This window comes from Myotis nattereri (genome assembly GCF_964212035.1).
Source record: "Myotis nattereri genome assembly, chromosome: 3".
In the NCBI taxonomy this organism is placed as follows: Eukaryota; Metazoa; Chordata; class Mammalia; order Chiroptera; family Vespertilionidae; genus Myotis; species Myotis nattereri.
Window position 1 is genome coordinate 41,943,679 of NC_138077.1, and position 16,122 is coordinate 41,959,800.

Below are 16,122 nucleotides of genomic sequence, written 5' to 3' on the forward strand. Positions count from 1 at the left end.
CAATTGGGTAGACTATAATTTATTTAATCATTCCCTGTTGTTTGGCATTAAGCTGTTTCCAATTACTATTACAAACAATTTGGTAATGAACATTATTGTATCTGTAGCTTTGTGCACATGTATGAAAGTATCTGTAGAATAACTTTTACTGGTAGGTCAAAGAGTGTTTACATTGTAATTTTGATAAATACTGCCAATTAGTCCTTCATATTTGTTATTACCAACTTCATTTCTATCAGCAAAGTATGAAAGGGCTCTTATCCCCACATATCTGCCAAAGTTATAGGTAAAATCTTTAGTTTGATTTCCTTTTATAAGTACCACAATCTTGGTTTTTATTTTCACTCTACAGTTGCCTATATTTATGTCACCCCCATATTTTAGATCCTTATTTTCTTTCACCCATACTACTACAATTTCTCTCCATCCTTTTATCTCCTTCTATAGTCTTGGACACCCACCTTCAGAGTTATGTGACTCCAGTACCATTTACCTAAGTCACTCCTCAACTCAAAAACCTTCACTGGATCCCCATTGCCTACTGAATAAAATCCAGACCCTTATCCTTATATGTAAGACCTATTTCATTTATTCTACCTTTTCTTTCAAAAGATATATATATATATATATATATATATGTATATATATATGTATATATATATATATATATATATATATATGTATGTGTGTATATATATATATATATATATATATATATATATATATATATATATTTTACAACAAGGGGTTCCCCCCTGAACTTCACATAAAGGAAGTGTACTTCCTTCCTCCAAGTCCTTACATACACTGCTTCCTCTGCCCAGATGTCCTTCTCTCCCTCTCTGCCTGTAGAGTCCTACCTTCTTAAACACCCAGCTCCATCCAGCCTGGCCAGCGTAGCTGAGGGGTTGAGTGAAGACCTATGAACCATGAGGTCAAAGTTCAATTCCTGGTCAGGGCACATGCCCAGGTTATGGGCTCCTTGCTCAGTGTGGGGCCTTTAGGAGGTAGCCAATCTCCTCATTGATATTTCTATCTCTCTCTCCCTCTCCCTTCCTCTCTGAAATCAATAAAAATATATATATTTTTAAAAACAGCTCCAGTGCCATCTTTTCCACTTGCCCCAACTAAATGAAGACAAGATAAAAGGTCATGCTCACCGGTACTTTCATTTTAAATTCATCTTGATAGTATTTAATTCCAATGTCAGTGATTGTCCTCTGGATAAAGCGAGATGGACGAAGGATGAATATGAGCTGCAAGTTTCCAGGAAATGCTACCTGGAAGGGTCATGAAAAGTGTCAGGGTAAATATCACATTCACTGGACTCCTCTTGCCTAAGATCACAAATGACAAGGTTAAGGTTCACCATGGATGCCAAAGAATTTGAATACATTTCACATTTCAGAGCTAAAGAGATCTTAGAGATCAGATAATCCAAACCACTCCATAAAAACCAAACTAAATCAAACACACAAAAAATGGTTCTGATTATAAAAACAATTCATACTCTTTATTGAAAAGTTGGGAAATAAAATTATACATTAGAAAAAGAAAACCACTTATGATCTCATAGCCATTTTTAATATTTTAACTGAATTACTTATAAGCTATTTTCTCTGCTTAAACATTTTTATCATGGTTAAACTCATATTATAGAAATATTTTGTAACCTACCCTTTTCATTAAATACCATGAGCTTTTATGCTTGATATTAAAAATTATTTAGAAATATTTTTCATGGGTGCACAATTTATTTAACTATTACTTATTGCTAGTGATTTAGGCTTGTCCATATTTTTGCTATTGAAATAACACTGAAATGAACACCTTTATCCATATTTTGGAACATGTTCTTAAGATAGCTTCCTGGAAGAATTGCTGAGTAAAAGGCTTAGTATTGTAGGGTTCTTGATGCATGTTATTGCCATGTTGCTCTCAGGAAGCATTGTCTTCATCTTGAGCTGAGGTCCTGAAAAATGAGGTAACTCAAATTCATAGAACAACTTAGTGGCCAAGTTAGGAATCTAACTCTTCCTTTCCTCGTGGCTTTCTATTCTTCCAGTGGTTCCCAAAAGCAACCTCCCATGGTGCTTGTTAGAAAAAAGTATCTGGCCTTTGCCCTGGAATGTTCTGATTCATTAGGACTTAAATGAAGTCCAAGTATCTGTATTTTCAATAAGTACATGAAGAGATTCTGATTGGTAGCCAGGGATCCTGCACTACGGTATCTTTATGCATAAAGTGATCGATGTGATTCTTGGACAAATTAGTCTCAAGTATTAGATCAGTGGTTCTCAACTTTGTCTGCACATTAGAATCACCTGGGAATCTTTTTAAAATCCTGATTTCTGGGCCTCGTCCTCAAGAAATTCTGTTTCTTTGATACTAATGTTGTGGCCTCACCCCATAACGAAGAAACAGAATTTCCGGAGGATGAGGCCCAGAAATCAGGATTTTAAAAAGATTCCCAGGTGATTGTAATGTGCAGCCAAGGTTGGGAACCACTGGACTAGATGATTCAAGTGTCTGCTCTGGACCCTGGGAAACCAGAACTCCCCAGAGGTCAGACCTCTGGGATAGTCATGGGCACTGTCAAGTGTCCAAATCCTCCGGTCATCAACCATCGTTGTAGTGACCTCCCCAAAAATCCTGTAACCAAAACTAAACCAGCGAGGTCAAACAATCCACGCACAAAGGAAGGGAGACTTCCCTTCTCCCATGTTTGAAATGCAGCGTCCTAAACAGAACCGTGCGTTTTGTTATGTCACAGCAGGAAATGAGCGGAGACACTCCTTGTGGGTGGCTGAGGCTCTACAGCAACCTGAGGGAAACGCTGTGTGCGTGCAGATCTGTGTGTGTGACTGCCCCTGCAAGGAGGCATAGGTGAGACTTCAAATGTCCCTCTCCTGCCTGGGCCTCTGTACACACATTACCTCCCTGCCACATCCCATCCTCCTCGGCCAGTCCTGGCTGCCCCAGGGAGTCCATGCTTTGGTGGAAATGCTGGCATGGTTTGCCCTGTGGTGTCTCTGCCTGCCCATGTGACCGAGTTCTCCGGTCTGAGGTCCCTACAGAGAAAGGATACATCTACTTGCTAAAAGGCAACAAACAGGGATAAAAATCAGGCTAATAAGATAAAAAAGGAAGCCCATCCAAGGTTGCACAACTTAATGCCAAAAGTAAGTACACCTTCAATCAAGCTACTTAAATATCATTTTGTCTGGCTTAGCCTGTGTCTTTCAGATATGTGAAAAAATAATTTGAATACTGAAAAGAAGACTGTTTTAAAGTGGGTGGCCCCAAAGTAAACTCTAAGACAGGATTTGGGTATAAAGAGTTTATTGAGGAGGTGATCCCAGGCAGCACATGAGGAAGTTGGGGAGCGGGAGCGAGACAGTGATGGCTAGAGAGCCAATACATCAAAATAGGAACTGCTGTGGGCAAGAAGGCTGGGAGGCCCTGGCTGGTGTGGCTCAGTTGGTTGAGTGTCATCCCCATGCACCAAAAGGTTGCCAGTTCAATTCCGGGTCAGGGCACATGCCTGGGTTGCAGGAGGCAGCAGATCGATGTTCTGCTCTCACATAGATGTTTCTCTCTCTCAGTCTGTCTCTCCACCTCTCTCTCTCTAAAAATCAATAAAACTTTGTGTGGTTTTTGTTATTGGTTTTTTTTTTTGAAGGGCTAAAAGCCTCTGAAGTGCTATATGGAATATACCTCAGAAGTGTCCCACTGAAGCTGGGGTATTTATCCACCAACTTCTATGACTCAATAGCTGTAGGTCACTCCTGGGGCATTAACTTCCCAGCATTCTCTACCTACCCCTCTTCAATGACCACAGAAAGAGGTAAAGTAGAGAGACTCAGGAAGCCTCTCACACGGAAAGGAATTCTCTGTAGTGACCTCCAGGTGGCAGAGAGGATATGGGTGTGACATAACAAAGACCTTCCCAAAATTTGGCATAAAATAATCACCTTTTCCCTGTGACTTTGATATGAAATAATTTGAATAGAATATGTAAATTACTTTTATTTTAAAAAGCACAAAAATAAATATTTACAGCTATTCGTGTCAAGGATGCTTTTATGGAGCTCCACTTGTCCCTTCGTCTGTCGATAACAATGACGAACCCGATGCCAGCAGCCTCCACACTGCAAAAGAGGGAGGTCAGTGTCAGAGAGCAGGTGAGACACACGGGTTCTGGGCGGTTCCTCAGGGGATGCAGTCTACAGCCTCCATGGCGCTCCAGGATCATGTGTAAACGCCCTGCAAGGGAATAACTGAGTCTGGCTTCCCTGACAAAGGAACCATCTCCTCATCCCACCTGGCAGCCTAAACAGCACAGAGATAGCTGGTGTCTCAAACCCTCTCACGGCCTCTGTTTCTGGCTGGCAAAGTATGAAACACCCAAGAGCACACATGCTCATGCCTGAAAGAAGATGCAAGTGTCAGTTGAATACCACATGTCCCAATGTAGGCGGGGGACCTCAAGGCGGAGCTCTGCCATCTCCCCACTCCCAAGACTGGCATTCAGGGAGCTGTCAATGTCCTCCCTAGGAGTCATTCTGAGAGGTGCTCAGAAATAACACGGGTCAATGGGAAAAACAACTCCCTCCCAGTGCCTGGCCATAAAAGGCCAGCAAACCATGTGCATGAGAAGGTATCTTCATTAAGACCAAAAGGAAGCTGCCTGGTCTCCTCTTAAGATCCCCAATATTCTCACAAAATCCTTTTAAACTAAAGTCCTACAAGGGAAAACTTTTTTTCTCTCTTTGGGAGGAAGTAGAGAGGAAAGAGCAAGGGCTTTGGGGCCTGGTTCCAATCCTAGTGCTGCCACCTACTGGCAATGAGACTCTGGGGAGATCACTTACCTCTAAGGCTCGGTTTCCTCATCTGTAAAATGCGAACACCACCACCAACAGTAAAGTGGTTGAAAGCACATTTTCTGAAGCCAGACTGCCAAGGTTTGAAACCTGGGCTTCTCCCATTTATAGACTGTGTATTTTGGAGGGGACATTACTTAGTCTCTATAGCTTCTCAGACTCCTCATTTGTAAAACAATAATAGTACCTATCTATAGGGTTGATGTGAGGATTAAGTGAATATGTAAAATATTAAATGAGATGTATAAAATGCTCAGAACAATGCCTGGCATGTGGTAATACTGTATAAGTACTATTACTACTATTTCTTATGTGCTTGTTATGGAGAAGATAAGACATAAAGTATACAAAAAGTATCTGACCTATAATAAACCTTTAATAATTCTCTAATATTGGGAAAAGGTGAGCTTTGCTCTAAAAAGTTTCTGTAGGTGAATAAGGCAGAAGATCTAAGCAAAATCTGTAAGAAAATGTAAGTACTTATCTGAAGTAAGCATCACTAGGCCAGCCCATGACCACAGCCCCATACTGACCCAGCCTTTCTTACTGAGAACATTTTCCAGGAGGGGTGGGCTCACTGGGTGGGTGAGGGAGAGATGGGAGATTATGAATAAAAAAGTGGCCAGGATTTGAGGGGGGTGGTTGTCAAGAAGAAAAACCTCAGAGCCGAAACCGGTTTGGCTCAGTGGATAGAGCGTCGGCCTGTGGACTGAAGGGTCCCAGGTTCGATTCCGGTCAAGGGCATGTACCTGGGTTGCGGGCATATCCCCAGTAGGAGATGTGCAGGAGGCAGCTGATCGATGTTTCTCTCTCATCGATGTTTCTAACTCTCTATCTCTCTCCCTTCCTCTCTGTAAAAAAAAAAAATCAATAAAATATATTTAAAAAAAAAAAAAACCTCAGAGAAGGAACCCTAGAAGTCTTTATGGACATTCCACTTTAATGCTTGTGACCTGTACCCCGCAAGTTTAGGTGAGACTCCAGGAGGCTGGCAGAGAATAGCTACTGCACATGTGAGAACTGATGAGAAATTCTGAAACGTGCACATTCTGGAGATAGACAACTGGTGTTTAGGCCCAGCCAGAAGAGACAGACTTTGATGAACACCCTGTGTATTCAGGTGAAACTCTTATAAAGGCCACATTCTGGCACAAATGAAATACCATCAGAGTTGCCATAGGATTAAGGCTATACTCTAGGGGTAAGGACAAAACAGAAGTTTTGGAGTTGCCCTAAGAAAACCTAAAATCAGACCCCAGAAAGATCAAGGTGATCCACCAGTAATTTAACTGCCTGGCAAATCAAGATCTAATATTATTTGTAAGTAAATAAGCCTCCACAACATATCATCTACCATATCCAGCATAAAATTAAAAAATGAATGGAACTGCAAAGCAGCAGGGAAAAGTAACCAATAATCAAGAGATAAAATAGTCAATAGATACTGTCTCAAATATGTTTTTGTAACTGGCAGACAAAAACTGCAAAATAACTATGATCAATATGCCATATTGGTGGATACACAAAGTGGATTAAAAGCTGCATTATTTCAACAGAGCATAATTAAAATCTATAATAAAGAATCAAGTGGACCTTCTGTAATTACAAAACATCAATACCTGAGATTACGAATGCAGATTTAACAGCAGACTGAACACAAAAGAAAGATCTAAATGTGTTCTGACTCCAAAATACCAGAAAAGTATTGTGAATGTGGTATTTTTCTTAACTACATGGTATGGAAACAGGTAAATATATATAGTTGAGATCTGTATACTTTGCTATATGCAAATTATATCTCAGTTTAAAAACTGAATGAATCCAATAAATTCAACTTGTGAAAAAAAGAACTTGTCAAGCTATGAAATAAGAACTGAGTCCAACGTAGGGCAACCAATCATTCCAGTTTGTCCAGGACTGAGGAGTTTCTTGAGACACAGAACTTTCAGTGCTACTATGGAAAACCAACACGATTGGGAACCATAATTCAAATACCTAATTCCAAACACTAATATGATGGTCACTGGCATACTGCTTTTGGGGCTTCTTACAGAAGGAAATCAAACTACTCTTTTTTAAAAATATATATATATTATTGATTTTTTACAGAGAGGAAGGGAGAGGGATAGAGAGTTATAAACATCAATAAGAGAAACATCCATCAGCTGCCTCCTGCACACCCCCTACTGGGAATGTGCCCACAACCAAGGTGCACGCCCTTGACCAGAATCGAACTTGGGACCCTTCAGTCTGCAGGCCGGTGCTCTATCCACTGAGCCAAACCAGTTAGGGCCAAACTACTCTTTAGGATCATTCATGTTTACTGACAGTTACGCTTTTGAAGAGCAGTGCTCAAGGTTGTTCCTGGTATAGGAGTAAAAAATGATTGACCTATGGTTTATTATTTGTTTGTTTTTAATATTATTCTAAATTCAGAAATAAAGAATTCATGATGCTTTCCAGTTTTTCAGCATCTCTTGGCATCTTCATTGGCAAAATGGTGGGCTGGCACAAGTTTGTCTCAATCACTCCTTTCAGCTTTGTCATTCTATGGTTCTCTAATTCTATATAGTGACTTCAAGTCCCCGCTGCTCGAGACACACCTCATATTTCAGTTTCCTCAATAAACTCTATTAATTGCCAGGCTGGAGTAGCCTGACATTTTCTTCAGTCTTTTCCTGCCCTCCACATATGGAGTAGATTTTTCAGTCTCAGAACTTTTTTCTGGGTCTGAGTTTATGAACAAGAAGTCAATCTTAAAAGGCTATATACTCTATGATCCCAATTATATACCATTCTGGAAACAACAAAAAACCTATGAAGACAGCAAAAGGATCAGTGGTTGCCAAAGGTTGGGGACGTGGGAGGGATGAACAGGCAGAGCACAGAGAATGTTTAGGGCAGTGAAACTATTCTGTATGATATTATAATGGTATATACATGTCATTTACTTTTGTCCAAACTCATAGTATCCTATCTAATAAAAAGGGAATATGCTAATTGACCCTCACACTGTCACAAGATGGCAGCGCCCACAGCCAATAAGGAGGGAATATGCTAATTGACTGTCCCACCCTCAAAGATGGCAGCGCCTTCGGCTACAAGATGGTGGCGCCCAGTCCCCTCAGCCCCACCGGGGCGGCAGGCACGCCTGTCTCTGGAGCCCCCCAGTTCCCTCAGCCCCCCAGCCACCCAGGGCCTCCCGAGGCTCAGGTAACCAGCGCCAGTTAAGGCTTGTGCTGCCGGCAGTGGCAGCAACAGAGGTGTGATGGGGGCATCGCCTTCCCCTGATCGCCGGGTTGCCTCCCGCCCCTGAGGGCTCCCGGACTGTGAGAGGGGGCAGGCCGAGCTGAGGGACCTTCCCTCCAATGCATGAATTTTCATGCACCAGGCCTCTAGTCCTATAAATAAAAGGCTAATGTGCAAATTGTCCCCTTGACCAGGAGTTCAACCAGGGGGCAAGGCCGGCCCACCAACCGCACGCAGCCCCCCCAACCTCCTGCCCTGGCCTGATGGGCCCCGATCAGGGCAGGCCAGCTGGATCCCACCCAAGCACGAATTCATGCACCAGGCCTCTAGTGTACAATATCAAGAGTGAACACCAACATAAACTATAGACTTTGTGTGTCGATGTAGGTACATCAGTTGTAACAATGTACCACTCTGGAATGGATGTTAATGGTGAGGGAGGTTTGCCTTGGGAGATTAGAAATAGATGGGAAATTTCTGAACTTTCCACTCAATTTTGCTGTGAACTTAAAACTGCTCAAAAAAAGTCTATTTTATAAAAACATTTTAGATGATGAAAATTCCTCCAAAAAATTAGTAATTAAGCAAACAAACAAACAAACACATACTATAACATAGCTCTCCAAACAATTACAAACAGGCAGAGATCAGAGATAATTCATAACCTTAAACATTTATATAAAATAAAACTGAAAATATAATTTTCAACTCAAAACAATGACAAAAATTAAGCAAACTGAAAGAAAGTACAAGAAAGAAGATATTAAAGATAAAGGGAGAAATGAATAAGATAGAGAAGAGGAAGGCAATAGACCTAAGTAATATCTAAACACTGTTCTTTGTCCTGCGTATCTTGTCATTCTCTTCTTTGACAGTACCAATTCTTCCTGGTTCTGTGTCATGAACCCTCTGCGAACTGCCCATAAAGATTTTGCAACTGGGCAGGGCTCTGATGCCTGGTAACCACTGTGACACTGAAGAAATTATGAATTTTGATAAATAGGAACCTAAAATGGAAACTGGACAATAAGGTCAAATTCCCCTTTCAGGCTTTCCCCCTTGTCTCTGTTTTATGTTGAAACCAAAGGGTGAGGCAGCGAGACAGTCTGAGCAAATGCTAGGAAGAGGAAAGGGGAATGACTGGTCAAGGGGGCACTCTTTCTCAAGGGACAAACAGCATTCCAGGAAAGAAAAATACTCCCAAGTTTACCAGCAATTATATAAGGAACACAGAGCAGAACAAAGAAATCAGGGCCAAAAAGTAGCCCCTTGTCTTGTCTTATCTTCTACACCTGTGAGGTAAGGCTTTCCACCCCTCGATGCTTCTCTCTACCCTGGTTCAGATGGCATCCAATGTACAGTCCTCCGTGCGACTCCGAAGAGCTGCAAGTACAAAATGAGAGTCACCCGCTTCATTTAGCACATGACTACATCCAGGGATTCAGTCAAATTAGACAGTGAGATTGAAATAAATATAATTGAGGGCCATGGGTACCTGCTGCCCACCTCCCTGCTGTCTTCTTTCCTGCTCCCCACAGAAGGAGAAAGTACTAAGCTGATGGGTGATTGTTTTGGATGCAACTGGGCCAAGGAGGGAGACCAAGCTCAGCTCCCTATAACCCTGGGGGTCAATGCAGGAGTGAGGAAACGGGGTTCTTCTTTCCCTGCCAGTGTCCACCTTCTCGCCCCATAAAAATGCTTTCAGATTGAAATGAATCATATCATACTGGAAATTTGACCAACATTACTTCTTGAGAACCTACTATGTGCTGGGCACTAGGTTAGGGCTACAGACTGAAAAAAGAAAAGAAACAAAGAAACATTGCCCCACTCCCCCCATCTTGAGTTCACAGTCTAATGGAAGAGGTAGAAATCATTTCCATCTACTATGGTGTTTACAAGGGGTAAGCTTTGGGTTCTGTGGAAATAAAAAGTCTGGGTGAGCAGGGTTGGGGTCGGGACGGCTTCCTTGAAGAAATGACATCAGACTGAGTGTTGACGAATGTGTAGGAGCTAAGCCAGTCCTAGAAGGATGGGAAAGGCATTCCTACAGAGAGAACAGCACCAGCCAAGCGTGTCCTAATGGACACCATATGTGGGGATGGGAGGAGGACAGGGAGAGAAATGGGGAAATAGAATTTAAGTAATGAACTTTGAAGAAGTGCATTAAAAATAAACCCATAGCCTCCTCTCAAAAAGTAAGGAGGGTAAAAAAACAAAAATAGTCTTTGGAGTCGATTTGGTTAAAGCAAACTAAGCAACTTCCTAATCTCTGGTGGCCTTTCAATCACTAGGCTGGCATTGACCTCTAAATCTCAGGCAGCAGATGGAAAGCAAGTGCAATAGCGCGCAAGCGCGCGCGCACACACACACACACACACACACACACAGAAAGGGAGGGCAGGAGGGTGGGAGAGAGAGAGGGAGGAACGGGGGGAGAGAGAGAGAGAGAGCACTGTTGTCTAAATCCTACGTGCACTGCATGAACAGAACTGATACTTACTTATCATTGTTTTCTAGTCTCATTCCCCATCCCTTGTCTGTGACTGATGGGTAAGAGAAATGGTACACTCTACGTGCCAGTGTGAGCTGTGCTCATGGAAGATTCCATCTCAACCCAGCCCTGCCACATGGGGAACGTGGAATAAAGCCAGTGACTAAGAAGGCAACAGAACACTTGTCCAGCTCACCTGGGGATGCCAGTCAGGTAGGTCATGACATTCAGAAAGTCCTCATCTGAGATGTGTTTGAAGCCCACAAACTCTGGGAAAGTGATGATTGGGGCACCATCTTTCCCTCGGCCTCCTGCAACAAAAGTGGGTGGTGAAGATGTTAGCACAATGTTTTCATGTCACGCCTCTGCAGGTAAAAGTCTCTGACTAATATCAAGGCAGGAGATGTGCATTGGCTTCCCCTTTTCTATCTATATTACTTCAGAGTAGAATGTGGAGAGGCTGACACAGAACTATTTTAAACAAGTCTCTCTTCTCCTTCATGCTTGCTCAGTGGTATTGTGAGAATTTTATTTTTGAATCCTTTGAAGATAGTTACTGTATAAAAGGTAATACTGACTTAATTATTTAACATGGGTAGAATAGTAAAGAATGCCACAAATACATAATACTTCTGTTCATTTTTGTAGTCACTAAATTAAAAAGTTAAAATGGTAATTAGGAGAGTTAACTCTAAAATCAGTAACCTGGTTGAAATCCTGCTTTGCCACTTAATTTCTATGTGATTTTAGGCAAGACACTTAACCTAAGTAGGATATATATATGTAATACTTGCACCTACCTCAAAAGGTGTTGTGAGAATTAAGTGAAAACATATGAAAAGCACCTTAGCAGAGTGCTTGCTGCATATAGGTACTCACTAAATAGTGAGCATTATGGTTATTACTGTTAATGGAGGCACAATAAGCTGCTGGCACTTTGATAATTTATAAACAGGGATATAAGACAGCCCCGTGAGAATAAAAATGTACAATTAACATTTAAATATTTAGCTCACTGGAGCAGAGGCCACCAGGTTAAATTGAATAGATTTTATTTCCCCATCTCCTAGCAGCTAGATGTAGCCACATGACTAAATTCTAGCTTCATGGTTCCTGTGTCAGGCACCCAGGGAACCACAGTGAACTCACAGAGGCACCATGAATAGTTTAAATTTTTAGGGGAAAAGCAATAGTTGGCATCTGTCACCTGCTCTGCATGGTATTAGCTTGAGATAGTTCACAGTTTCAACATTAAATCACACTAAATTCTTTTGACTAGCATTGTATCTTTGTGAAGGTGGGTTTGGGGTGGCTGCTGGGATAAAAGCAAGTGCAGAATGAAAGTGAGTGTAGAATAGGAAGGGAGGCTGGTGATGTCTAGTTTGATTCCAAGGTTGGAAAGCACTGTAGCTACCAAAGAATGAAATTCTTAGTATTATTTATAAATATTTATAAGACATGAAATTTATAATATTATTTATAAATACTTATAAGAATGAAATTCTTAGTATTATTTATAAGACAGCTACTAAGTTGTTAAAATGTGTAGACTTAAGTTGTTTTAACTGTTCGGTATTGGTTTTGGACAAAAAGGGCTGTAAAAAATTCCTGAGACTAGCTGCTCTGAAAAGCTATGTTTGCATTGATCCTGTGGCTACCTCGCTCTTTGCCAGAGTCCTCCATCTCTCGCTTAAAAAAAAAAAAAATCCAGAGAAACCAAGATGGCGGCAGAGGAAAACACCGGAGTTTGCTGCCTCGAACAACCATTTCAAAAATACAACTAGCCCTGACTGGTTTGGCTCAGTGGATAGAGCGTCGGCCTACGGACTCAAGGGTCCCAGGTTCGATTCTGGTCAAGGGCATGTACCTTGGTTGCGGACACATCCCCAGTGGGGAGTGTGCAGGAGGCAGCTGATCGATGTTTCTCCCTCATCGATGTTTCGAACTCTCTATCCTTCTCCCTTCCTCTCTGTAAAAAATCATTAAAACATATTTTAAAAAAATACAACTAAAAGACGGAACGGACATCATCCAAAACCACAGGAAGGCTGGCTGAGTGGAAATTCTACAACTAGAAGGAAAGAGAAAAGCATACTGAGACTCAGAGGAGGTGCAGTGCGGAAGTAAAATACTAAGGTACAGAAGCGCCTCAGCTGGCGGCTGAGGGCGCGGTTGTCGTTTTCAATTGGGAGGGAGTCTCAGGCTCTGAGCTCCAGTTCCGGGTGAGTCTCTGGGGACCCAGACTCAAACGGGAGAAGCGGGACTATCTGGCATTGGTCGGAACTCGAGGGCAGCTTTCTCTCGGAGGGGCTTGCAGCGATTGCCAAGGCACTGAGAAGCAGCAGGGCCTCTGAGACAGCCATAACTGCTAGCCCCACCCTGTTGATCCCGTGGGACCTGCTCCACCCAAGCCCTGCAGGGAGGCTTTTGGGGATAGCCTCAGGCAAAGGCTAGATTAGCACCTCCTAGAAGAAGATCCAGGAGCCAGGAAACCCAGAGGTCAGAGTGGGACCATCCAGTTTGCAGCTCCGTGGAACCATAAAGGACACACTCAGGGGGCAGACTCAGTGAGCACCAAAGCCCCATTGGAGCAAGTCTTGACCCGGAGGGGTGTCTCCAGCACAGAAGTTCTCCCACCGCAGACACAGCTTATTCTCACAGCCAATTGGCCTGGAGGTCAATTCCTCCCAGTGATTCCTACAACAATCAAGGCTTAACTACAACAAGACTGTGCACAAAGACCACAAGGGGGTGCACCAAGAGTGTCCTCCTCAGGTAATTGAGGAGGCTGAACCACTGGGCGCTAGAGGATACTTAGCACAGAAAACCACTTTATCAACGCAGGGAAGCATAAAAAATGCGGAGACAAAGAAAAAGACACAAATGACAGAAATGGTGGAAAGCCAACTACTGGATGTAGAGTTCAAAACCACACTTTTAAGGTTTTCCAAGAATTTTCTAGAAATTGCCGATAAACTTAATGAGATCTACAAGAAATCTAATGAGACCCTCGAGGTTGTGATAAAGGACCAACTAGAAATTAAGCATACACAGACTGAAATAAAGAATATTATACAGACTCCCAACAGCAGACTAGAGGATTGCAAGAATCAAGTCAACGATTTGAAATAAGAAGAAGCAAAAAACACCCAACCAGAAAAGCAAAATGAAAAAAGAATCCAAAAATACTAAGATTTTTGTCTGGGACAGCTTCAAGCGTACCAACATCAGAATTATAGGGGTGCCAGAAGATGAGAGAGAGCAAGATATTGAAAACCTATTTGAAAAAATAATGACAGAAAACTTCCCCTACCTGGTGAAAGAAATAGACTTACAAGTCCAGGAAGCACAGAGAACCCCAAACAAAAGGAATCCAAAGAGGACCACACCAAGACACATCATAATTAAAATGCCAAGAGCAAAAGACAAAGAGAGAATCTTAAAAGCAGCAAGAGAAAGAAACTCAGTTACCTATAAGGGAGTACCCATACGACTGTCAGCTGATTTCTCAACAGAAACTTTGCAGGCCAGAAGGGAGTGGCAAGAAATATTCAAAGTGATGAATGTCAAGAACCAACAACCAAGATTACTTTATCCAGCAAAGCTATCATTCAGAATTGAAGGAAAGATAAAGAGCTTCACAGATAAGAAAAAGCTAAAGGAGTTCATCACCACCAAACCAGTATTATATGAAATGCTGAAAGGTGAAGAAGAAGAAGAAGAAGAAGAAGAAGAAGAAGAAGAAGGAGGAGGAGGAGGAGGAGGAGGAGGAGGAGGAGGAGGAGGAGGAGGAGGAGAAGGAGAAGGAGAAGGAGAAGGAGAAGGAGAAGGAGAAGGAGAAGGAGAAGGAGAAGGAGAAGGAGAAGGAGAAGGAGAAGGAGAAGGAGAAGGAGAAGGAGAAGGAGAAGGAGAAGGAGAAGGAGAAGGAGAAGGAGAAGGAGAAGGAGAAGGAGAAGGAGAAGGAGAAGGAGAAGGAGAAGGAGAAGGAGAAGGAGAAGGAGAAGAAGAAGAAGAAGAAGAAGAAGAAGAAGAAGAAGAAGAAGAAAGGTAAAGATACAAATTATGAACAACAAATACACATCTATCAACAAGTGAATCTGAAAATCAAGTGAATAATCTGATGAACAGAATGAACTGGTGATTATAATAGAATCAGGGGCATAGAAAGGGAGTGGACTGACTATTCTTGTGGGGGAAAGGGGTGAGGGGGATGCAGGAAGAGACTGGACAAAAACCATGCACCTATGGATGAGGACAGTGGGTGGGGAGTGAGGGAGGAGGGTGGGTTGGGAGCTGGATGGAGGGGAGTTATGGGGGGAAAATAGAGGAACAAATGTAATAATCTGAACAATAAAGATTTAATTAATCAAAAAATAAAACAAAATAAATAAAAAATAAATAATAGATAAATAAATAAATAAATAAGTAAATAAAAATAAAAAAATCCGCTGCATCGGATCACCGTCCTGCCTCACATGTCAGACACGGCTGAGGACACCAGCTCTGAGATCACCACCAAGGACTTAAAGGAGAAGGACATTGTGAAGGAGGCAGAGAATGGAAGAGATGCACCTGTGAATGGGAACGCTATTGAGGAACATGGGGAGCAGGAGGCTGACAATGAGGTAGACAAAGAAGAGGAAGAAGGAGGGGAGGAGGAAGAAGAGGAAGGTGATGGTGAGGAAGAGGATGGACATGAAGATGAGGAGGCTGAGGCAGCTACAGGCAAACGGCAGCTGAGGATGATGATGTTGACACCAAGAAGCAGAAGACCGATGAGGATGTCTAGACAGCAAAAGAGGAAAAGTCAAACATTAAAAAAAAGGCCTTCGTGATATATTCACCCTCCACTTCCTGTCTCAGAACCCAAAGGTGGTCACCTTCGGAGAGACTTCACCTACCTGGGCACTGCCACCTGCAGATGGTACGCACTCACCACCACCCAACCAAAACCACAACGTGAATTTGCAATAGGGGAGGAGAAAAGAACCAAAAACTTCCAAGGCCCTGCTTTTTTTCTTTTCTTGTCTTTTTTTTTTTTTTTTTTAACATATTTTATTGATTTTTTACAGAGAGGAAGGGAGAAGCATAGAGAGCCAGAAACATCGATCAGCTGCCTCCTGCACACCCCCCACTGGAGATGTACCCACAACTAAGGTACATGCCCTTGACCGGAATCGAACCAGGGGCCCTTCAGTCCACAGGCTGACACTCTATCCACTGAGCCAAACCAGTCAGGGCTGCTTTTTTTCTTAAAATTATTTTATAAAGGAAAGTTTGTTTGCACTTTTTATTTACATTTTATATTTTTGTACCTATTGGTAGGGATCGGCCATTTTTAATGATCTTGGGATGACCAAACCAGCCTTTGGAGCATTCTCTGTCCTACTGTTGACTTTACTTGTGGTGTGACCATGTTCATTATAATCTCAAAGGAGGAAAAAAATAACCTTGTAAAAAAAAGCAAAAACAACAACAAAAAAACAATCTTATTCT

General features: G+C 42.2%; 1 protein-coding gene and 1 pseudogene across 2 annotated transcripts in view; one reads left to right on the plus strand and one right to left on the minus strand.

The window, feature by feature from the left end:
• MCF2L2 (MCF.2 cell line derived transforming sequence-like 2) overlaps nt 1–16,122 on the minus strand; it is a 210,115-nt gene that overhangs the window by 150,213 nt on the left and 43,780 nt on the right. The window contains exons 3-5 of the mRNA XM_081086362.1: nt 10,823–10,937; nt 4,061–4,151; nt 1,161–1,280 (exon numbers count right to left, since the gene is read on the minus strand). Of these exons, the coding sequence (XP_080942488.1) occupies nt 1,161–1,280; nt 4,061–4,151; nt 10,823–10,937 (326 nt within the window). The remainder of the gene's footprint in view (nt 1–1,160; nt 1,281–4,060; nt 4,152–10,822; nt 10,938–16,122) is intronic.
• LOC308515188 (prothymosin alpha-like) lies at nt 15,102–16,014 on the plus strand (annotated as a pseudogene). Its single transcript has one exon. The product of its transcript is annotated as a prothymosin alpha-like (transcript).